The sequence below is a fragment of the Pan troglodytes genome, chromosome 15 (genome assembly GCF_028858775.2).
Source record: "Pan troglodytes isolate AG18354 chromosome 15, NHGRI_mPanTro3-v2.0_pri, whole genome shotgun sequence".
Taxonomy (NCBI): Eukaryota; Metazoa; Chordata; class Mammalia; order Primates; family Hominidae; genus Pan; species Pan troglodytes.
In genome coordinates, this window is record NC_072413.2 from 33,021,691 (window position 1) to 33,046,310 (window position 24,620).

At 38.4% G+C, this 24,620-nt stretch overlaps 1 protein-coding gene across 15 annotated transcripts in view; it reads right to left on the bottom strand.

The window, feature by feature from the left end:
- BAZ1A (bromodomain adjacent to zinc finger domain 1A) overlaps positions 1 to 24,620 on the bottom strand; it is a 174,992-nt gene that overhangs the window by 41,328 nt on the left and 109,044 nt on the right. For 11 of the 15 annotated variants that reach the window (XR_010151086.1, XM_063793303.1, XM_003314393.6 and 8 more), the window contains 7 exons: positions 17,203 to 17,304; positions 13,410 to 13,497; positions 8,776 to 8,910; positions 7,021 to 7,120; positions 6,152 to 6,318; positions 1,586 to 1,681; positions 665 to 803 (listed from right to left, as the gene is read on the bottom strand). Coding sequence is in view for 14 of the 15 variants with exons in the window: in XM_063793303.1 (XP_063649373.1) it covers positions 665 to 803; positions 1,586 to 1,681; positions 6,152 to 6,318; positions 7,021 to 7,120; positions 8,776 to 8,910; positions 13,410 to 13,497; positions 17,203 to 17,304 (827 nt within the window). In the remaining variant the exon portion in view is untranslated. The remainder of the gene's footprint in view (positions 1 to 664; positions 804 to 1,585; positions 1,682 to 6,151; positions 6,319 to 7,020; positions 7,121 to 8,775; positions 8,911 to 13,409; positions 13,498 to 17,202; positions 17,305 to 24,620) is intronic. The other 4 variants (XM_063793308.1, XM_063793304.1, XM_054666478.2 and 1 more) reach the window with 2 other exon arrangements.

Consider the following 24,620-nt stretch of genomic DNA (forward strand, 5'->3'; position numbering starts at 1 on the left):
GCGCCACTGCACTCTAGCCTAGGTGACAGAGCAAGACTGTCTCAAGAAAAAGAAAAAATGAGTGGCATTATAATTCTCTATTTCAAAGTCTCTACATGGATTTTAAGAAAATTATTTTACCATGTGACAGCCAAAAATTCAAAATTTGATCCAAATCTTTCCTTATACTAAACTCATTATAAATGTTTATACAAAGTAAAAGTATATAAGTATACAGGCCAAAGAGAATTACAAATAAAGGTAGGCAATAACCTGTCTGCAAACACCCATATACCACTCCCTGCTCAAGAAGTGGAGTCTATTCCACAATCCTGTTGAATCCCACGGTGGCCTCTCACTGCTCTGACCAATGGAATGTGGCAGAAGTAAGGCTGTGCCAATTCCAGGCCTAGGCTTTAAGAGGGCTAGCAGTTTCTGCTTCCTGCTTCTTAGAGCCCCCAGGTGCCACATAATAAGTATGAGATACTCTGATGAAATGAAAGGCCACATGAAGAGGACCGAGGCACCAGACCTGTGTGAGAAGAAGCCATTTTGAACATCTAGCCAGACCAGAGAGATCCCAACTCCAGTGCCCCCACAGAACTTCACAAGGTGGCTTGTTTTTTTTAAAGCCACTAATTTTAGGATGAACTATAATGTAGCGATAGATAACTAAAGCACTTGCCTAGGGTTACTCCATCAGGAAACTCATCTTGAAGATCAAAAAGTTCCCCAAATGCATTAAGGAACTCCAAAACCATCAGAGCATCACCAAAGATTTCAGGAGGTAGTCTAGTTTTCACTGGTGTTGGTTCTGGAAGTTCCTGAAAGATTAAACAATCTATATAACTATTTGAACCAAGAGCAGGAAAACTTAAAAGGCAGAGATGACATACTTTTTACCTAACTATTAAGAAGTATTATTTGTAAGCTGCTGGTTCTCAACCCTTGCTGTTTATCACAATCACCTTTGAAACTTCTAAAATTATAGATGTCCTGAACTTGTTCCAACTTTACTAAATCACAGTTCCTGACAAGGGACTGGGAGAAAGGAACATTTTCTTCCTTATACTAAGAACATAACTTTAGGCTGAGTGTATTTCTGACTATATTTCCTAGTAAGAGTCTCTTAACCCACATTCTGAAGTCAAATCAGCTGTGAAATACTACCTTCAATGTAGTATCTCCTTATGATTTGGAACATAATTAATCTACCATCTACTAATTTTGATTTACTGAAATTATTCTTTATAAGCCAAGTTGAATGAGTTTGATTTGGACACTTTGGCCATTTCTGGAAATAGGCAGAATCCTTACCTAGCAATCAAGCTAAATGCATGCCTGGCTACAGTGGTTTTTGGATTATTGAGGATCACACAAACTGACCTATTATTTCTACAGAATAAGAATCATTATCAAAGCTGATTATAAAACACTAACAATGCTACCTTGGAATTCTAAGTGTGAACATTTGCTTAACTAGCTATTTCCTCTTGGTTAAATATAAAGAAAAGAGGCTGCTATTAAATAAGAATGATTTCATCAGCTAAGCCACATAGGACATGTAAAACCTATGTGTGCTAAACATCACATAACATGTTTATACCTTAAGGTCATCACATTCCATATCTTCTCTAGGTTTACTCCACTGTTTTAAGTATTCCACATACTTTCGCTTTTCTTCACGTAACTTCTCTCTTTCCTAAAAATTTTTAAAAGTTAATAACAATTCATGTAAGAAATTTATATGGCAGCATCGGCATCTCCTGAGAACTTGTTAGAAATGCAAATACTTGGACCTTACCCCATACCTACTGAAGCAGTAACTCTGAGGTTAGGACTTAGCAACTGGTGTTCTAGCAAGCCCTTCTGGTGGTTTTTAATACACGCTAAAGTTTTAGAACCACTGATCAAAATAATACCTATCAAAATAATACTATAAAGACTGAAAATGGGCTGAGTGCAGTGGCTCACACATGTAATCCCAGCACTTTGGGAGTCAGAGTCAGGTGGATTACTTGACGTCAGAAGTTTGAGACCAGCCTGGCCAAAATGGCGAAACTCCATCTCTACTAAAAATACAAACACATATACATACACATATACATACATACACACACACACACACATATACACATATATGCATGCTGGGCGTGGTGGCACGCACCTGTTGTTCCAGCTACTCAGGAGGCTGAGGCAGAAGAAGCCTTGAACCCGGGAGGAGAGGGTTGGGGTGAACTGAGATCACACCACTGCACTCCAGCCTGGGCAGCTCTTGAATAAATATTAATTTAATCTGACTTGATCTATAGCTTTCCCTCTACTTCCTATCAATAAGATCCTAGCAAAATAAATTATTAGACTGCCTAAAATGAAACTTCCCCTTATGTCTGTAATACATTTGTCATTTTCAAGATTCATTTGAATCTGATAACAGCCTAGAGACACAAAGAGGGAACAATAATTAAAAGCAACAATATTAGAATAGATGGACTTATTTCTTGTAATTCAGGCTATTTCTCTTACTCACTCAGTCTTTTGAAACCCTTACTTTTTGATTCTGGTGTTTGAAATTGCAAGATAAATATTAACTGCTAAATGTCTCTAATAAAACAGTGTAAATCAAATATTTTACTATTTTTTCCAGTAAGTATACTTAATATGTTATTATTCTCTTCTTTGAAATTTAGGAAGAACAGAGGTTAACAGATGTGCACTTATCAAATTTTCAACATAAAACGCCTAGATAGTTACGGAACTTGCTGTAACTTGAATAGTCCGCTTAAATAAATTATCCACCCCCAACCTCAGAAATAATTCTTATAGGATCAAATAAGGTTAACATTCTAATTCATTGTTGCTAACAGTGTAAATAAGCACATGCTTGGGAAATACTTAGTTATGTGTATGTATAGAAAGTTTTAAAAATATTCTTAATCTTTGATTTATTCTACTTCTACAAATTTATCCTGGGACATAGTCCAAAAAAAAAGACTATTCAGAAATTTGAACACAGCAGTATGATTTAAAGCACTTAGCTATGACTATTTAATGAGTTATGCAGTCATTAAAAATTCCACTTAAGATTATTTAATAACATGAAAGAATGTTTATGATCATGTTAGATAAAAAAAGCATATAAAACTTTAAATGGTGAGTGATCTGTTTTTTTAAGGCAGAGGATAAAGACTAGAAATAAACAAATCAAAGTGTTAATTCTCTCTGGCCAGGTGCGGTGGCTCATGCCTGTAATCCTAGCACTTTGGGAGGTCGAGGCGGGCAGATCACTTGAGGTCAGGAGTTCGAGACCAGCCTGGCCAACATGGTGAAACCCCATCTCTACTAAAAATACAAAAATTAGCCTGGCGTGGTGGTGGGCACTTCTAGTCCCAGCCACTTGGGAGGCTGAGGCAGGAGAATTGCTTGAATCTGGGAGGCAGAGGTTGCAGTGAATCCAGATCAAGCCACTGCACTTCAGCCTGAGCAACAGAGTGACACTCCATCTCAAAAAAAAAAGTGTTAATTCTATCTCTAATGTTACCATCAGATTTCTGGTGATTTTTCTGTCCTCTATGTTTTCTGGAGTAAACTTATATTAGACTTCCTGCACCACCTTCACGGCCTATTTGACAAACATCTGGTTTCCGTTCCAAGATGGCCGGTCCAGTCTGCAGCTCCCAGCGTGATCAATGCAGAAGACGGTGATTTCTGCATTTCCAACTGAGGTACCTGGTTCATCTCATTGGGACTGGTGCCCATGGAGGGCGAGCCGAAGCAGGGCAAGCCGAAGCAGGGCGGGCCGAAGCAGGGCGGGCATCGCCTCACCCGGGAAGTGCAAGGGGTCAGAGGATTTTCCTTTCCTAGCCAAGGGGAGCCTTGACAGACTGCACCTGGAAAATCGGGACACTCCCGCCCAAATACTGCGCTTTTCCAACAGTCTTAACAAACGGCACACCAGCAGATTATATCCCGCGCCTGGCTCAGCGGCTCCCATGCCCACAAAGCCTTGCTCACTGCTAGTGCAGCAGTCTGAGATCGATCTGCGAGGCAGTAGCCTGGCAGGGGGAGGGGGCGTCCGCCACTGCTGAGGGGCGTGTCCGCCATTGCTGAGGCTTGAGTAGGTAAACAAAGCTGCTGGGAAAGCTCAAACTGGGCGGAGCCCACTGCAGCTCTGAAAGGCCTGCTGTGTCTGTAGACCACACCGCTGGGGGCAGGGTGTAGCTGAACAAAAGACAGCAGAAATTTCTACAGACTTAAACATCCCTGTCTGGCAGCTCCTAGCATGGTTTTTGAACTCTGAGAACAGAGAGACCGTCTCCTCAAGTGGGTCCCTGACCCCTGTGCAGCCTAATTGGGAGACACCTCCCAGTAGGGGCCAACTGACACATCATACGGGTAGGTGCCCCTCTGGGACGAAGCTTCCAGAGGAAGGATAAGGCAGCAATATGGGCTGTTCTGCAATATTTGCTGTTCTGCAGGCTCCACTGGTGATACCCAGGCAACCTCATCAAAAAACGAGCGAAGGACATGAACAGACACTTCTCAAAAGAAGACATTTATGCAGCCAAAAGACACATGAAAAAATGCTCATCACTGGTCATCAGAGAAATGCAAATCAAAACCATAATGAGATACCATCTCACAGCAGTTAGAATGGCAATCATTAAAAAGTCAGGAAACAACAGATGCTGGAGAAGATGTGGAGAAATAGGAATGCTTTTACACTGTTGGTTGGAGTGTAAACTAGTTCAACCATTGTGGAAGACAGTGTGGCGATTCCTCAAGGATCTAGAACCAGAAGTACCATTTGACCCAGCGATCCCATTACTGGGTATATACCCAAAGGATTATAAATCATTCTACTATAAAGTCACATGCACACATAGGTTTATTGTGGCACTTATTCACAATAGCAAAGACTTGGAACCAACTCAAATGTCCATCAATGATAGACTGAATTAACTAAATGTGGTGCATATACACCATAGAATACTATGCAGCCACAAAAAAGGATGAGTTCATGTCCTTTGCAGGGACATGAATGAAGCTGGAAACCATCATTCTCAGCAAACTATCACAAGGACAGAAAACCAAACACCGCATGTTCTCACTCACAGGTGGGACTTGAACAATGAGAACACTTGGACACAGGATGGGGAATATCATACACCAGGGCCTGTTGTGGGGTGGGGGGAGGGGGGAGGGATAGCATTAAGAGAAATACCTAATGTAAATGATGAGTTAATGGGTGCAGCAAATGAACATGGCACATGTATACCTATGTAACAAACCTGCACATTGTGCACAGGTACCCTAGAACTTAAAGTATAATTAAAAAACAAAATTCAAGGGAGACGACAGACAACTAAAATGAGCACAGAGCATGTAATATGATCCTCTAAGGCTACTTGTGAATATCCCAAGAAATCTCTGAAAATGACTGACTTTGGAGGAAACCAGCTATAGAATTCTCTAAGGAATATGTATCACTGAAGACCACAATCAAAGATTTGCTGAAACACTATTATTACACCTTATTTTTCAAGTAGGATAAGAACATTATTCATTTTTTTTTTTTGAGACGGAGTCTTGTTCTGTTGCCCAGGCTGGCATGCAATGGCGTGATCTTGGCTCACTGTAACCTCCACCTCCCATGTTGAAGCGATTCTCCTGCCTCAACCTCCTTCGTAGTTGGGATTACAGGCGCATACTACCATGCCCGGCTAAGTTTTGTATTTTTAGTAGAGATGGGGTTTCACCGTCCTGGCCAGGCTGGTCTCGAACTCCTGACCTCATGATCTGCCTGCCTTGGCCTCCCAAAGTGCTGGGATTACAGGCGTGAGCCACTGCACCCGGCCTATTTTATTTTTCAAACTGCGTATTTTACCTCTTAAAGGTTTACATATAAACTTTTACATATATCATCTTCCCTAAATTTGGAAGTCTAAACAATGAAATCATTTAGAACTGCATTCTAAAAGAGGTTTTAAGTGATGCGTAAAGGCATGTTAAATTTTCCAAAGCAAAAGGGAGATAAACCAATCAACTTTCTATGCACACTCATAAATGTGAATGAAAGTAGTAAAAGCATTTAAAAATCAACCATGGATGTAGATATGTAAAGTAGTATTACTATATGTAGAGAGTATAGCTAATATACTCAAATGAATACCTTTTCTCTTTCTACTTTAAGCCTCTCTTTTTCTTCTTTTTTCTTTAGTCTCTCTTCTTCAACAATTTTTTTCAATTCTTCCCTCTTTTTCTCTTTATCTTCTTTTTCTTTTTTCTTCGCTTCTAGGGCATCTGCTTTTTCTCTTTTTAATTTAGCCTTTTCAAAAGCTGTGAAGAAAAATCAAACTTAGAACTATATATATAGACAAAATAACACTTGGCAATTTTTTTGATTAACAACAGAATCCTTGAAATAATTTAAAGTTAAATGAGATTAGTAGAGACTCTTAAAATTCCTACAGGGAGCCAGCAGATTATTAAAACAGGAAAAGCAAATTGCCTAAGTTTATGACAAACTACAGTACTGGGACAAACATATCTGTGCCTTTGAAAGCCCTAATACCCAAAGTGTGATCTGAAGACCAGCAGCAAGGTTATCATCACCTTGTTAAAAAATGCAGAATCTCATTCCCCCACCAGACCTACTAATTTAGAATCTTCATCATTTTGACAAGATCCCCAAGTGATTCATATGTACATTCAAGTTTGGGAAGCAATGTTTTAAAAGGCTGTGTGAATCAAACAAAATAGCCCCAGTTTGTAAGCCCTGGAAACTCAAACTTCTGCTTAATCTAGCACTAAGCAATTTAATAGGGAATATGCAAGACCATGAAATTTTAAGAGATGAAGCGGTCTTATTTATAAAACAAGCAAACAAACAAATAAACAATAGTTATCTGATAGAAAAAATAACTGCACTTCAAAACAATTAACCAGAAACATGCCATTTCGGAAACATCCCCCACTCAGGCACAGAGAAATATTCTTTCTTATTCCTAATTAGCTTTTGGAAACAATGTTAAAACTCACCCAGTGACTTCATTTCTTCTTGTTTCAAAAGTTTATCTCTTTCTTTAGTAGCTTTGCTCCTATAACTTGCAAGAGTCTGTTTATTAGCAACATTGTCCTCCTAAAAAACAAACCAAAATAGTATGCCTGGTTCTTATAGTAAGAATAAAAAGCAAAAAATTTAAAACTCTCACCAATTACACTTTCTTTATACTAAAATGATTTTTTTATTTTTTTGAGACAAAGTCTCGCTCTATCCCCCAGGCTGGAGTGCAGTGGTGTGATCTCGGCTCACTGCAACCTCTGCCTCCTGGGCTCAAGTGATTCTTCTCCCTCAGCCTCTCGAGTAGCTGGGATTACAGGCATGTGCCACCACACCTGGCTAATTTTTTTTGTATTTTTAGTAGATACAGGGTTTTGCCATGTTGGCCAGGCTGGTCTTGAACTCCTGACCTCAAGTGGGCTACTCACCTCAGCCTCCCAAAGTGCTAGGATTACAGGTGTGAGCCACTGTGCCCAGTCTAAAATGAGTTTTTATTCTAAAGTATAATTGGGCCGGGCACAGTGGCTCATGCCTGTGATCCTAGCATTTTGGGAAGCCACGGCGGGTAGAATACTTGAGGTTGGGCGTTTGAGAGCAGCCTGGCCAACATGGTGAAACCCCATCTCTATTAAAAATGCAAAAATTAGCTGGGCGTGGTGGCATGCACCGGCAGCCCCAGCTACTCAGGAGGCTGAGGCAGAACTGCTTGAACCCAGGAGGTGGAGGTTGCAGTGAGCCAAGATCGTGCCACTGCACTCCACCATGGGTGACAGAGTGAGACTCCATCTCAAAAAAAAAAAAAAAAAGTGTTACTGAACTGTTAATAACTCTAATCTTAGTAATAAACAGAACATGAGTTAACTCTGTAGCTCTATAAATTATTACAAGAATATCTCAGGAAAAACTGGTAATATATAGAAAGAGCCTTAAAAATGCATTAGAAAAACAAACTTTCAGCTTACTTTATAAACTAGATGGTGTAAATATCAAATATAAAAGATGCAGAAGAAAGACATACCAGAAAAATTCTTGTGGCCAATGTCAAATTTTATTTTTATTTTATTTCTTCTAAGAATGTCTCTAACCTAATTAATTTGTGTAGTTTTTTGTTTTGTTTTGTTTTTAAGATGGAGTCTTGGCTTTGTTGTCCAGGCTAAAGTGCAATGTGGCATGATCTGGGCTCACATTAACCTCAGCCTCTGTCTGCCTCCCGGGTTTGAGCAATTCTCGTGCCTCAGGCTCCTGTATTTTTAGTAGAGACAGAGTTTTGCCATGTTGTCCAGGCTAGTCTAGAACTCCAAGACTCAAATGTCCACCCACCTCAGCCTCCCAAAGTACTGGGATTACAGGCAAGAGCCACTGTGCCCGGCTGCATTATTGCTTTTTTAAAGCCCCCTATAGCTTCTTCCTGTCAGAATTTATTGCTCTTTATTTTACACTTCAATCCCATAGTTTATTCCCTGCTTTACATTTCAGTAATTGCTTATGTGCTTGCTTCCACTTTGGTATAGAATCCTTGTGGTATGAAAGTCATATCTAATTCACACCTGAAACTTCTACAAGCCTCATGGCTGAGCAGTTATCAACATATAGTACACACTTACATACTTTTTGGTGAGGTAATGAGTTTCTTCCTCTAGGCTATGGATGTGAGGGGAGACAAACATACTTCTTGATTCTGAATACTGTTTTACTAACAGTGAAAATGTAGTTTTAATCAATTCTGTACTTACTTGACTAATACGTATTCGTTTGGGAGGTCTCCCTCTTCGTCTGTTAGCAGGACTGAAGATAAATGTGGGTGGATCATCAGGGAAGAAATAAGAAAAATCTTGTTCTGCTATTTTATACGTTGAAAGAGAAGATGCCTTAATAAAACAAAGACATAGGGTACAATAATAACACATTAGTAAACAACATACAGATATGCCCTAACATGTCATATGGCCACTATTAATGCTGTTAAAAGATCAGGATAGGCTGGGCACAGTGGCTCATGCCTGTAATCCCAGCACTTTGGGAGGCCAAGGTGGGCGGATCATGAGGTCAAGAGATCGAGACCATCCTGCCCAATATGGTGAAACCCCATCTCTACTAAAAATACAAAAATTAGCTGGGTGTGGTGGCACACGTCTGTAGTCCCAGGTACTCGGGAGGCTGAGGCAGGAGAATCACTTGAATCTGGGAGGTGGAGGTTACAGTGAGCAGAGATCGTGCCACTGCACTCCAGCCTGGTGACAGAGTAAGACTCCATCTCAGGAAAAAAAAAAAAAAAAAGATAAGGATAAAAACATTAGAATTTTATGCATTATTGTGTAGTAAAATACATTTTAGTTGGTTTAACCAATCCTTTTTCCACTATATAATTAATTAGCCTTACCAGAAAGAAAACTACAATTCAAAGATTACAATAAAATACCTCAAGAATGGTTGTACAGTTTCTTGTATTTCAAAATTACATATATATTATACAATAATTTGTTTTGCTTTGACAAATTTTGTGAGATTTTCTACATAAATGAATAATCAATCTATGTAAATGAATAATCAATCCATATATTTAACATTAAAAATCTACTGTATTAACCTGATAAATTTTTCTTAACCATTTGCCAACTGCTGAACATTTATTTAGATTTTCCTCCCAGGGTAGAGTAATAACTTAACTACTTAATATATCAAATTTCCCATTACATCCCTCTAGTCTTGATAAAAGCAGAAATACTTGCAAATTCCTATAAAGCTTAAACAAAGAATTTAAGTTCAGAAGTCAACCTCATTCTTGCCAGAAATGGTGTGGTTCTAGAATAATTATTAAATCCAAGAGTTTATCTCCTTTTACCTTGTATCTAGAATTTGTTTGCCTTTTAAAGTTTTTTTATTTTAATTTTATTTACGTATTTATTTATTTTGAGACAGAATCTTGCTCTGTCATCCTGGCTGGAGTGTAGTGGCATGATCTCGGCTCACTGCAACTTCTGCCTCCTAGGTTCAAGTGATTCTCCTGCCTCAGTCTCCGGAGTAGCTGAGATTACAGGTGCGTGCCACCACATCTGGCTAATTTTTGTATTTTTAGTAGAGACAGGGTCTCACCATGTTGGCCAGGCTGGTCTCGAACTCCTGACCTCAAGTGATCTGCCCGCCTTGGCCTCCCAAAGTGCTGGGATTATAGGCATAAGCCACTGCGCCCAGTCTTGCTTACCTTTTATCCATGTGCAACCCTAGACTTTTTGTTATTTTTGACCTAATGGCCAAGATCATCATTCTTCCTCTCAAACAAGTGAACAAAAGCAAGTGCCATTTACTGAAATACCTTTCAGGAAATGTGTGAGAAAATAATGACACAAAATACAAAAAGTTAACAAAACAGAAAAGGGCATTTTGTGTATAATTATTTTTGTAGGTAGAGCACAGCTTTAAACACCTGGAATTCCACCAGTTCTGGCCATGATAATAAATCAAGAATCTATCAAAATTTCCCATTAAAGAAGATTTCATTAAAATGATCATATTCCATCCCACATAACCTCTGAATTATGTGGGGTAACAGGATTATCTACAGAATAGAATTATGTAATTGTCTACAGAATTGCACCTTAAATATGAAATAAAGCACATGGGTGGTTTCTTCCCAAATATCACACTCATAAAGGACAAAATACGTTTTAGTACATTAATTGCCAAAGTTCCTTATTCATACACACAATACACAAAACCCACATCTTTGTGTACTTGTAGGTACTCCTAACAGCAGTCTATGCTCACCAAAACTGGTTATCAAACTTTGTGTGCTTGCTCACAAAGTGCTGTGCTGACATAATTTGGCTCTGTGTCCCCACCCAGATCTCATGTGGAATTGTACTCCCCAGTGTTAAAGGGCAGGCCTGGTAGGAGGTGACTGAATCATGGAGCAGGCTTCCCCCTTGCTGTTCATGAGATCTGGTTGTTTGAAAGTATGTAGCACCTCCCCACTTCACGCTGTCTCCTGCCAGCCATGTGAAGATGTGCTTGCTTTCCGCCATGATTGTAGGTTTCCTGAGGCCTCCCCAGAAGCAGAAGACTGTACAGCCCACAAAACTGTGAGCCGATTAAACCTCTTTTCTTTATGAATTACCCAGTCTCAGGTATGTCTTTATAGCAGTGTGAGAATGGATTAATACACCAGCATATCCATTAATAATCTTCTATTACACTCTAAGTGAAAAATGTTTATTGTGACCTTAATTCCCATTTATTTATTAAGTTGAGCTTCTTTCCATGTTCATTGACTTTTTCCTTGGTGAAATATTTGCTGATGTCTTTTATCACCATTTTCCAACTGGGTCATCTTTGCTCATTGATGTGTAAGAAATCTTTGCAAATTAGAGGAATTGGCCAACTGGCTGTTTACAATATACATATACAACTATTCACATATATCGATTGCCTACCACGTGTCAGGCACTGTTCTAGCCATTTATTGCAAGTATCTAAATCATTAAAACTTTTTGTAAGCATCATTTAATATGGCTGCCTGATAATGCTATAGACAGAGCATAATTGAATCTTATCAAGGCAGATACATAAATATGCTCACATTTTTAAAAAATTATTTTTCAGATGACGCTATCTTACGTTTTCAAGTTTTTATATTTCATCCACGGTGAATTTTAGTCATATCTATTTGACCATTTTCCTACTGGGGTGCTTATGTTTCTCTAGTTAATTTGCGTTCTTCATGGTATTTACTCAAGGTATTTTTCCCCCAGCGCTTGCCCTTGAAATCTACGCATGACTTTTTTTTTTTTTTTTTTTTTTTTTTTTTCCCTTAGACGGAGTCTCCTGTTGCCCAGGCTGGAGTGCAGTGGCGCAATCTTGGCTCACTTATTCATGACATTTTAAAACCTATGTTTATGCTCAATCTCATCCTTGGTATTTTTTTTTCTATTTCTCCTAAGTACCTCATCATGTTTAACATTAAAATTTGTTTCATTTCTTTTGAGTTAGATTTAACTTTATTATTCCAATAGTTAACCAAGTGTCCATTTTTATTTATCAATCTTGCCTCTAGAGACCTGAAATGTTAACTTTTCGCATAAACTCATTCTTTTTTTTAAAGTTTCTCTTCTTTTTAAACATTTATATACAGTGAAATGCACAAATCTAACACATGCAGGAGCTGATTTGTGACAAATGCATACATCTCTCTAACCCATGCTACTGCCTTTTTAAACTTTTATTTTAAGTTCAGGGGTGCATTTGCAGGTTTGTTACATAGTTAACATGTGTCATGGGGGTTCTGTTGTGCAGATTACTTTATCACCCAGGTTTTAAGCACGTGCCCATTAGTTATTTTTTCCCATCCTCTCCCTCCTCCCACCTTCTGATAGGCTGAAATCCCAGGCTCAAGTGATCCTCCCACCTCAGCCTTCGGAGTAGCTGGGACTACAGGCATGAGGCTCCATTCTATTGCTTTTTTCACTTAGTGTTTCTTTATCCCAATAAAAGTTGAATATTTTGCATTTTAAAAAATTACTTTGAGTTTTACCATTTAACTTTTTATTTAGTGTGCAATGTGAAATCTCTAAAACTTGACTTTTTCCTCTCTTAATGGTTATAGACAAAATATAATCTGTCTGCTTAGTATTAGCATGATACTTTTTATTTTTATTTATTATTATTATTATTATTATTATATTATTTTGAGACAGGGTCTCACTCTGTTGTCCAGGCTGGAGTGCAGTGATACAATCACAGCTCACAGCAGCCTTGACCTCTCCAGGCTCAGGTGATCCTTTTACCTCAGCTTCCTAAGTAGCTGGGACTACAGTTACCCACCACCACACCCAGCTAATTTTTCTAATTTTTGTAGATACAGGGTTTGCCATGTTTCCCAGGCTGGTCTCCAGGCTGGTCTCCTGGGCTCAAGCAGTATGTACACTTTGGCCTCCTGAAGTGCAAGGATTACAGGAGTAAGCCACGGTGCCCAGCCAATGCTCTTTTTATTATACAGTGTTCTGTTATCTAGTAGGCTCTGTTTAGCATTGTTCTTTGAATCTGTCTATTCTTTGTAAGCGAGAACCACACTATAGGTATTAGGAAGCTATAGTTGCCCCACCTGATAACTTTTCTTTTTCCAAATTTTCTATTTTCACCTGTCCTTGTTGATCTTTTTTATAAGTGGTAGTAACTGAACCACCTAGCGATTCCAGCAATTTTAGAAATAGTAATTAATCCAATATTTTCCAAAAGTACTAAAAATTGGCTCCAGATTAAAAGAGAGCAATCTTTAATCATCTTTGAAATAACATTTCAGCAATGTTATAACTTTATAACACTACCCATTTTGTTTTCTGTCTTCCAACAAATAATTTCATTATTTGATTACCTTTATTTTAATGACTCCATCTTGTGGTTCACAGTGTTGCTTCAGAAAAAGCTTTAGTTTATCACGAGAAAATAGGTGTTTTCTCCGGCTACAGGAGGCAAGGAAGTCAAAGAGGGGTAGTGTTAGCATCAAAGAGTTCAACCCCAACTCCATAATCTCTGTAAATTTGTAACCTGAATTTCAGAAAGCCTAGGAATCAAAGGACACACTTCATCTTCTAACAGTATTTATGTAGAAGTTACAAGAAACTTTTACAGAGGTATTTATTAGGAAGTTATAAGATCTACATGAGTGAATCTATTATAAAAAGTCTATTACAAAAACAGCAATATGCATTTGTTGTTTAGGGGCCACTGAGAAAACAAACTTCAAGAGCCGGGCGCAGTGGCTCACGCCTGTAATCCCAGCACTTTGCGAGGCCGAGGCGGGTGGATGACGAGGTCAGGAGATCGAGACAATCCTGGCTAACACGGTGAAACCCTGTCTCTACTAAAAATACAAAAAATTAGCAGGGTGTGGTGGCGCGTGCCTGTAGTCCCAGCTACTCGGGAGGCTGAGGCAGGAGAATAGCATGAACACAGGAGGCAGTGAGCCAAGATCACACCACTGCACTCCAGCCTGGGCGACAGAGCAAGACTCTGTCTCAAAAAAAAAAAAAAAAAAAAAAAAAAGAAAAAAAAAAGAAAACAAACTTTAAGGAAAATATACTATAGAGAGTAAATCAAATTTTATAAAATTAGATTACCCCTACAAGTATAACCATTAAAATTCTCTTAAAAATTAAAATCAGGCCAGGCACAGTGGCTCACACCTGTAATCCCAGCGCTTTGGGAGGCTGAGGAGGGTGGATCACTTGAGGTCAGGAGTTCGAGACCAGCCTGGCCAACATGGTGAAACCCCATCTCTACTAAAAATACAAAAAAAATTAGCTGGGCGGTAGTGGCACATGCCTGTAATCCCAGCTACTCAGGAGGCTTAGGGTGGAGAATCGCTTGAGCCTGGGAGGCCGAGGGTGCAGTGAGCCGAGATCGTGCTGCTGCACTCTAGTCTCGGAGACAGAGTGAGACTCTCTCTCAAAAAAACAAAGCAAAACAAAACAAAAAAAATTAAAATCAGTAGACTACCACAAATCATATTAAGTGCTGCAAATCAATATTCAAGTGGATATTGTAAACAAAGTTGAACATAGCTTGTATCAAATTTTAAAACATTTTGTATTTAAATCTCATGACAACCAGCAAATTAGTGGGATGAAAATTAAAAGAGGCTTAAAATTAATATTCTAAAACATACTGTTTTTTATTCTCCCTTGCCCCCCAATTAAAAACAACCACAAGAGTACCAAACACCACCACAAACAAAACAAAACCAATAGAAAAGAAATAGAAGTATTTTTGGGAAAAAGTAAATGTTTTAATTGAGTTCAATGTATTCCTTTCAAGAAAAAGCCGTTAAAAGCTCCTATAAGTGAATAAACAATATATGATTTTTAAGTAGTGGCCTCCCCAAAAATGTATACAGTTAGCCCTCCATATCCTTAGATCAAAAGTATTTGGAGAAAATAAAAACTGCATCTGTACTAAACATGTGCAGACTTTTTTTGTTGTCAGTATTCCCTAAACAATACAGTATAACAATGATTTACACTTCATTTACATTGTATTAGGTATTATAAGTAATCTGGAGATGATTTAAAGTATATGGGAAGATGTGTGTAGGTTAAATGCAAATACTACACCATTTTATGAAACTTGAACATTCAAAGATTTCCCTCCCACACAGATAACCAAGGATGACTATATTCTTTTCCTAGACTTAAAGCTCCATGAGAACAAGGACTCTGCTATATCTCTGCAAGCTGGTAAAGAGAAGGTAATTACTTGTTGACTACTGAAGAAACTAGTCCTCAAGGACTTCATTAGTTTACATGGTAGCTACCAGCCACATATTGTTTATTTATAAATAAAATTAAAAACTCAGTTCCCTCATTCTTTCTAGCTACATTTCAAATGCTCAATAGTGACACATGGCTGTTGGACAGCATACATGTAACATTTCCATTATAAAAGAAAGTTCTACTTGTCAGTGCTACTCTAGCATATCAAGTCTTCTTCTTTATTAGAGGAATATTACCATCTCTTTATTTAAAAAAAAGTATTGTACTATTTTTTGATGCTAGCAAAGAGCTATAAGTCACTTAAGTCTTTTATTATGAAGTATAACTTTCTCACCTTGTAATTCTTTGGCTTACCAATTAGGAAGAAAATGAGCTAACCAAGACTGTAACCATGGCCTAGCAGAATAATTATATTTAAAGTATAAGTCAAAAAGTAAATAGAAAAATGAAAAATATTAAATAGGGAATTACATTATGTAAATAACATATCCTGAACTAAAGGCAAAAGAAAAAAACTCAACTGTGAATAAGGAAAATATCTGTAGTCTCAACAATTGCTATTCATTAGCCCATAAACTAAACAAATTTTTAGAAGTTTGAATAATCAAACATTAGTTTTAGAATATTATTTTTGAATATAAAGTAAAATGTAGAATGCTCTAGAGATCTTAAACTAATGATGAGCCCCCCAAAACCAACCAACCAACAAACCACACACACCTCAATACAGCCACAGAAAGTGATATATCTATCTCAGGATTCTCTTAATACTTATATTATTATCACTTTCGTTTGCATACATGAATATATATGGAACAAAAGGGATGAGAACATAAGCAAAAATTATTTTACACTAAATGAAATACAAGACTGACTCCTAGGTGGCAGGTTGATAGCTGGCTGATATCATCTTGCTTTCAGATGACTAAGAGCCTAAACCCAACAGACAACAATAGGGATTTTCCTAAAATATATCTGTATAACCTAAAGCCAGTTCTTTTATGTATTAACTACTCACTAAAGCAGCTTCTTACATTAACTTCTGTCTCCTTTGATTAGGCCTCAAACAGGAACTTTTTAAAGATACTCATTTTTTATGATTTAACTTTCTTAATGAATAGGAAAAAACTGATCAAATGTTTGTCTAATGAATACTACAAACGTGACGTTTATAAGCACCTTTATTAACATTAAAAATTGAGTTATCTCATGAAAAGTACTTCATAAATAGGACCCTTTTTAATTCTTTAGATAGAAGACTATTTGGGGTTAGTCATCTAAACAAACGGCTCAATAAGTCCATTAGGATTTTTTTTTTTTAATAGAGACAGGGTCTTGCCACGTAGTCCAGGCTGGTCCTGAACTCCTGGCCTCAAGTGATCCTCCTGGCTTGGCCTGTCAAAGTGCTAGGATTACAGACATGAGCTACTGCACCTGGCCTCCATCAGGATTCTTAGGATTTATTTTAATCAGTCTATGAACATATAAATGTACATTTATTTTTAAGAAGGAAAGCAACACTTTGGGAGGCCGAGGCGGGCGGATCACGAGGTCAGGAGATCGAGACCATCCTGGCTAACACGGTGAAACCCCGTCTCTACTAAAAATACAAAAAAAAATTAGCCGGGCGTGGTAGCGGGCGCCTGTAGTCCCAGCTACTCGGGAGGCTGAGGCAGGAGAATGGCGTGAACCCGGGAGGCGGAGCTTGCAGTGAGCCGAGATCGCGCCACTGCACTCCAGCCTGGGCGACAGAGCGAGACTCCGTCTCAAAAAAAAAAAAAAAAAAAGAAGGAAAGCAATCACAGTACTTCCCATTTGTTCTACATCAGACCTTCTTAATCTAACATACATAATTATTCTACTTTAAACTACTAGTGAGAAGATAGTGAGTTTTACCTGATTTGTGTTGCTTTAACAATAGCAGACTCATGTAATTCTTTTTTAGTGGGTTGCACTTTATACTTGAATAGTAAGGGATCAATTGCATCTTTTTTCTTCCTAAAAAGAAGAGGGAAAAGACACAAATCAGTTAATAATTTGGAAAATGAAATTTTAAATGAAAACCTAGTTTCTAAGAATATACTATAATAAAGTCACATATTTCAAAATTTTTGTTTGTTTTTGAGATGGAGTCTCACTCTTGTTGCCCAGGCTGGAATGCAATGGTGCAGTCTCAGCTCACTGCAACCTCCGCCTCCTGGGTTCAAACTATTCTCCTGCCTCAACCTCTTAAGTAGCTGGGATACAGGCATGCACCACCATGCCCAGTTAATTTTGTATTTTTGGTAGAGGTAGCGTTTCACCATTGGTCAGGCTGGTCTCGAACTACTGACCTCAGGTGATCTGCCTACCTCGGCCTCCCAAAGTGCAGGGATTACAGGCATGAGACACTGTGCTTGGCCACATATTTCAAAATTTTAAAATTTTATTTTTTTTTAAGAGACAGAGTCTCGCCTTGTCACCCAGGCTGGAGTGCAATGGAATCATCAAAGCTGAGTGCAGCCTCAAACTCCTGGCCCCCAGAGATCCTCCTACCTTGGCGTCCCAAAGTGTTGGCATTACAGGCATGAGCCACTGTACATGGCCATGCATTTTTACTTTAACTGGGGTTTTATAAGTTACTGATCCCTGCCTCCACCATTCTATTAGCCAAAACAGAAAAAAGCACTATTTTGTTTTAGGTAGGTATTTTAGCTACTCATTCACTACATTTTCTTTGGGTGAAGAAAGTAACTAGAGATGAAGCATAGAGTACCCAGTTTAAAGAGTAAAAAATAAAAATAAAAAAAGTTCTTGGATTTGCTTTTAAACTTTATTTACAGCTATATAATCCAAGAATAAAAATGGAGACAATGTAGTTTAATTGACCAAGAGACTACACATTTAATCCCTACCCCCCACCAACTTCACATCTTTTCTTCCCTTTGAGGGTATTCATTTATTTATTCAATAGTTAAGAGCCCGCAATATGCCAGAAACTACTCTAAATAGTGAAGATTCAGCAGTCAACAAAATAGAAACAGTGACGACATACAGGCAAACAAAAACATATACAACAGGAGAAGTGATAAGTGCTATGAAGAGAACAGAGTGCAGGGTGGGGGAGCCATTATTTTATACAGATAGTGATCTCTGATAAGTTGACCGAGTATGCCTTCAAAGAGGTTGATATTTAAGCAGAGATCTGGGGGGAGGGGGGGAACAAAAAAAAGGGAGCAACTCATGAAAAACCTTGGGGAAATGAATTTTTTAAAAAAGAGAAAAAAAGTAAAAACCCTGAGGTGGAAGGAGGCATGCACAATTTAGACAAGTAGCAGAATGAATAAGGAAAATGAAAGAAGATTCAGAGATGTAGCAGCAGTGCCAGATTATGAGACTTTGGATATTGAGTAGTCACTAGAGGATTTTTAATAATAAGGTGATAATGACTTAACTTACACTTCAGAAGGATCACTCTGGCTGCTATGTGGAAAAGACACTCTGGGGAAGACACTCTGGGGCAAGAGTGTAAACAGGAATACCAGTTAGAAAGCTACTGAGAACTGATTGCAGCATGGACTTAAATGGAAGTAGCAGCAATAGAGAGAAGAGGTAGGATTCTGAAAATGCCACCTCTGTGAATGTAAAGAGGATGTAAGTGGGGGTTATAGAGAAGAGCAGAAAATGATATGGTAAGATGATTAAGAGAAGCATTGGCAATGAGAATAAGATATAAAGTTACATAAATATAGCACACATAAAGCAGGGAAAGTGTTTAACACAAAAGGGATATGATACAATTAAACAAGTAAAACTAGAGTATTTACCTACAATAGCATTAAATTCTAAGTTGGAAGGCCAAGTAACTTTACACTAAGACTCAGTATATACATAAAGCAGTAGATGTATTTAAATATGCACCTGTACTATATGGAGTATCTAGTATTTTCTATTCTATTAAAGTTCATTACCAAGTTAATTTCACAACCTACGTGGGGCCATAACAACCTGTGGTATGAAAAGCACTGTTCCAAGAGAACAGATCAAATAGAGAATTCTAAATGTAAAGAAAGAAGCATTGCTGGCCGGGTGTGATGGCTCACACCTGTAATCGCAGCACTTTGTGAGGCCAAGGCTTGTGGATCACTTGAGCTGAGGAGTTTGAGACCAACCTGGGCAACATGGGGAAACCTACAAAACACACACACACACACAAAACCTAGCTGGATATGATGGCATGTGTGTGTGGTCCCAGCTACTTTGGAGGCTGAGATGGGAGGACCACTTGAGCCTGACTGGAGGCTTCAGTGAGTTGTGATTGTGTCACTGCACTCCAGCCTGGGTGACAGAGCAAGACCCTGTCTCAAAAAACAAACAGGCTGGGCACAGTGGCTCACGCCTGTAATCCCAGCACTTTGGGAGGCCGAGGCAGGTGGATCACCTGAGGTCAGGAGTTGGAGACCAGCCTGGCTAACATGGTGAAACCCCGTTTCTACTAAAAATACAAAAAGTTAGCCAGGTGTGGTGGTGAGTGCCCGTAATCCGAGCTACTCAGGAGGCTGAGGCAGGAGAATCGCTTGAACTGGGAGGCAGAGGTTGCAGTGAGCCGAGATTGTGCCACTGCATTCCAGCTTGGGCAACAAGAGCGAAACTCCGTCTTCAAAATAATAATAACAATATGATAAAATAAAAAACAAATGAAGCAACGAGAAGAGTTCTCAGTAACAAAATTTCAGCCAGGTGTGGTGGCTCACACCTGTAATCCCAGCACCTTGGGAGGCTGAGGCAGGCAGATCATGAGGTCATTAGTTTAGTTTGCGACTAGCCTGGCCAACATGGTGAAACCTCGTCTCTACTGAAAATACAAAAATTAGCCGGCCTTGGTGGCCTGCGCCTGTAGCCCCAGCTACTTAGGAGGCTGAGGCAGGAGAACTGCTTGAACCCAGAAGGCAGAGGTTGCAGTGAGCCGAGGTCGCACCACTGTACGCTAGCCTGGGCAACAGAGCAAGAGTCTGTATCAAAAAAAAAAAAAAAAGAAAGAAAATTTATTGAAATAAAGAAAAGGAAAAACAAGTGAGTTTTAATGAATTAGCAGCAGTTTAAGAACAAGAAAATTATGTTAATACTTTTTGAATAGGTCTCAACTTAGCAACTAACCACTACCATTTTATAAGAGCTTGATCAAGTATATTAAGTTGTACTTAAAATTATTACCAGTGGCTATATCTAATTATAAATGTTATAAATTTATATTTTACTATGCATTATATATTAACATATAAATATATTTTATATAACCAATTAAATACACAAAAAATCTTATTTCCCCCACATTTTAGTGAATTATAAAATAATATACTAACAGGAGAGAAAACCAAGATGTGAGTAGCAATTCCTAAAAATTTAGATTCTGAGTATTCAGATATTGGTATACAGCCTAGAAAACTTGTATATGGACCTTTTTTGGGGGAGACAGGGTCTCACTCGGTGGTCCAGGCTGGAATACAGTGGCGCAATCATGGCTCACTGCTGCTTCAACCTCCCAGGCTCAAGTGATCCTCCTATCTCAATCTCCCGGGTAGCTGGGTCTGCAGGCATGTGCCACCCATGCCCGGCTAATTTTTTGTATTTTTTTTTTGTAGAGACAGGGTTTCTCCACATTGCCCAGGCTGGTTTAGAACTCCAGGGCTCAAGCAATGCTCCCACCTCAAGCCTCCCAAAGTGCTGGGATTACAGGTGTGAGCCACCGTACCAGACCTTATCTTTTTTTTTTTTGAGACAGTTTTGCTCTTGTTGCCCAGGATGGAGTGCAATGGTGCGGTCTCGGCTCACTGCAACCTCCGTTTCCTGGGTTCAAGAGATTCTCCTGCCTCAGCCTCCCGAGTAGCTGGGATTACAGGTGCCCGCCACCACACTTAGCTAATTTTATGTATTTTTAGTAGAGACAGGGTTTCACTATGTTGGCCAGGCTGGTCTCGAACTCCTGACCTCAGGTAATCCACCCACCTTGGCCTCCCAAAGTGCTGGGATTACAGGCGTGAGCCACTGCGCCTGGCCACAGACTATATCTTAATGGATTTAAGGCTGTAAAATGTGCGAGTTTATATGTGCAAACAATTATCTTTTACTTTTCTTGCTGTACCATGAAATTCATTTGTGAAGATAAATAGAAATTTTTTTCTAATCAGTGAAAATATTCTTACTGGGGCTTTGCTATCTATAATACTTATGCAAAATTCTATATAAAATAAAATCCTAATTGCATTCTTCCCAAAGAAGCACAATTACTGGAGACCAAGAAAAACTGCTTCTTATAATATGAATTCACCTACAAGATAGAAACTACAAGGATAATATTTTTTAAAAACTTACATTTTAATCATTTTTCTTGCTACCCAAAGCCTTGGCCTAAATAGTTTAATCAAGTTGAATTTAGTGATCTCAATTATGATGGTGACTCACCATTTTATTACCAACAAGTGTAGACCTGTGTTTAGTTCTACAACAAGCAAACATCAAATATTGTACTAATAAAATCAAAACACCATTCCGATTATTCATTCACAACAAAAATTCACAAATGTTTATTTCAATATGCCTAGTTATATATGTAAATTTTAATTCTACTTTGATTTTACCATAATGGGAGTTGTTTTTCCTAATATATTATGAACATTTGACAATAAAGTTATAAAAAATTAAACAATTTTCTGTATCAGCACCACAGAAATGACCAAAAAAACTTGTATACTTTCAACATAAAGGTTTCTTTTAAGAGAAATCATCAAATTGTGTTCACAACTATTCTACAATGACAACCCACTAAATGATTAGGCACAGGAGATATATATATGTATAAAAATTTTAAATGCTCATGTTATTTCTCACGCATTAAGTTTCCATCCATGGAACTACAAACAGCAAAACAATTAGGTCTGCTTCTTTAAAAATAACACTCAGATTTCATTTATCTTACTAACGATTAGTCAAGTTATAATGACGGCTAGACTATACTGCATGAAAGTACATATATTTTGAAGCTACATACATATTATTCCAGACCTTTTTTTTTTTTTTGAGATAGTGTCTTGCGCTCTGTCACCCAGGCTGGAGTGCAATGGTGCAATCTCAGCTCACTGCAACCTTCGACTCCTGGGTTCAAGTGATTCTCCTGCCTCAGCCTCCCAAGTAGCTGGGACTACAGGCACGTGCCACCACGCCTGGCTAATTTTTTGTATTTTTAGTAGAGATGGGGTTTCACCGTGTTAGACAGGATGGGCTTGATCTCCTGACCTCGTGATCCACCCGCCCTGGCCTCCCAAAGTGCTGAGATTTATAGGCGTGAGCCACCACGCCCAGCCCCAGATGTTTCTAAAATAGTTTGCCCTTGTACTCCTGCAAATCACCATCAGGACAGGATAGGTAACCAAAAGTGTACTCATGTATTCATGTACTATTTTCAGGTCAGGCTAAAGGATTTTCTATAATGTACTTCAGCTTTTGTTATGTGTTTAGAGATGGTTCCATAAAACTTGATCCATTGTAAAAAATAAGCAGCAGCCTGATAGCTTTAAATCACAATAACAGATTATATTATTAGAAAGCATCATTCACATACTAATCTGAGCTGCTACAAATACCGTATTTGGTTTCTTTTATAAATTCTAAAAGCAACTACACAAACTCACCTATACCTGGCACATCTGGCTACTAAAATCAGATGGAAAACTAGTGACTGTCTGAGTCAGGACTGTCTATCAATTTAGTTCAGATTCCAGAGAATTTGTGATTGTAGATCAACTTCATTATTTGGCTGTTAACAGGGGAAACCTGTATCAAGTAATTACACACAATGTGATCTCACCAAATAGTAAGGATATTTACATATAAATTTTCTTTAAAAATCTATTAGTAATTTTTGAGTGAAAGGAACAACAGTGGACAATATAACATTACTGGGCCAATTCTTGAACGGCAAACATTAAGAGTAAAAAAAAAATTATTGAAAGCAGACACAATACTTATGTAAAATTTCAGAGACAAAGACTAGGAGATAAAACCCTAATCCTTTTTACCTCAATCTTATATAACAAAATATTGTTTCTAAAATGCAGCCCAAACTCTTATCCAGTCCTATTAAATAATAGCCAAGAAGTCAATTTTTAAATAAAATTTACTTTTACTTATAAATATAAATCAATATGCCCCCCCCAAATATATCAAGATATTTTTAAAACTCTGGTGGTCAGAATATATTATTTAAAAACTCTGTAACTTAGGCTGGGCACAGTGGCTCATGCCTGTAATCTCAGCACTTTGAGAGGCTGAGGTGGGCAGATTACTTGAGGCCAAGAGTTTGAGACCAGCCTGGCCAGCATGGCAAAACCCCATCTCTACTAAAAATACAAAAATTAGCTGGAGGTGTTGGCACACACCTGTAATCCCAGCTACTCAGGAGGCTGAGGCATGAGAATCTCTTGCGCCTGGGAGGCGGAGGTTGCAGTGAGCCAAGATTGCGCTGTTGCGCAACAGCCTGGCAACAGAGCCAGTCTGTCTCAAAACAAAACAAAACAAAACAACAACAAAAAAACACAACTCTGTAACTCAACAACAAAAAGACAAACAACCCAATTTAAAAATAGGCAAAGAACTTGAATGGGTATTTCTGCAAAAAAATATACAAATGGCCAATAAGCACATGAAATGATACTCAACATCATTAGTCATTAGGGAAATGTAAATCAAAACCATAAGATACCATTTTACACCCGATAAGGATGACTATAATTTTTAAAAACCAGAGTATAACAACTGATGCCAAGTGTATGGTGAAACTGGAACCCTCTGATACTGCAGGTGAGAATGTAAAGTGGCACAGCTACTGGGAACAGCAGTTTGGCAGTTCCTCAAAAAGTTAAGCATAGATTACCATATGACCCAGCAATCCACTTCTAGGCATATACCCGCATGAATTTCAAACAGGGACTCAAGCAGATCCCTATATGCCAATATTCAATGCAGCATTATTTACAGTAACCAAAAGGTGGAAACAATCCAAATACCTATCAATAGATGAATGGATAAACAAAATGTGATATACACATACAATGGATTATTCAGCCATAAAAAGGAATGAAGTTCCTGATTGTGCTACAATACGGATGAACCCTGAAAACATGCTAAGTGAAATGAGCCAGATGCAAAAGGGCAAACATAACCTATTTCTACCTATACAAAATATCTAGAATAGAAAATTCAAAAAGACAAAGTAGATCAGAGGTTCCTAGGGGCTGGGAGGAGGGAGAAACACAAAGTTATAGCTTAATGGATACAAA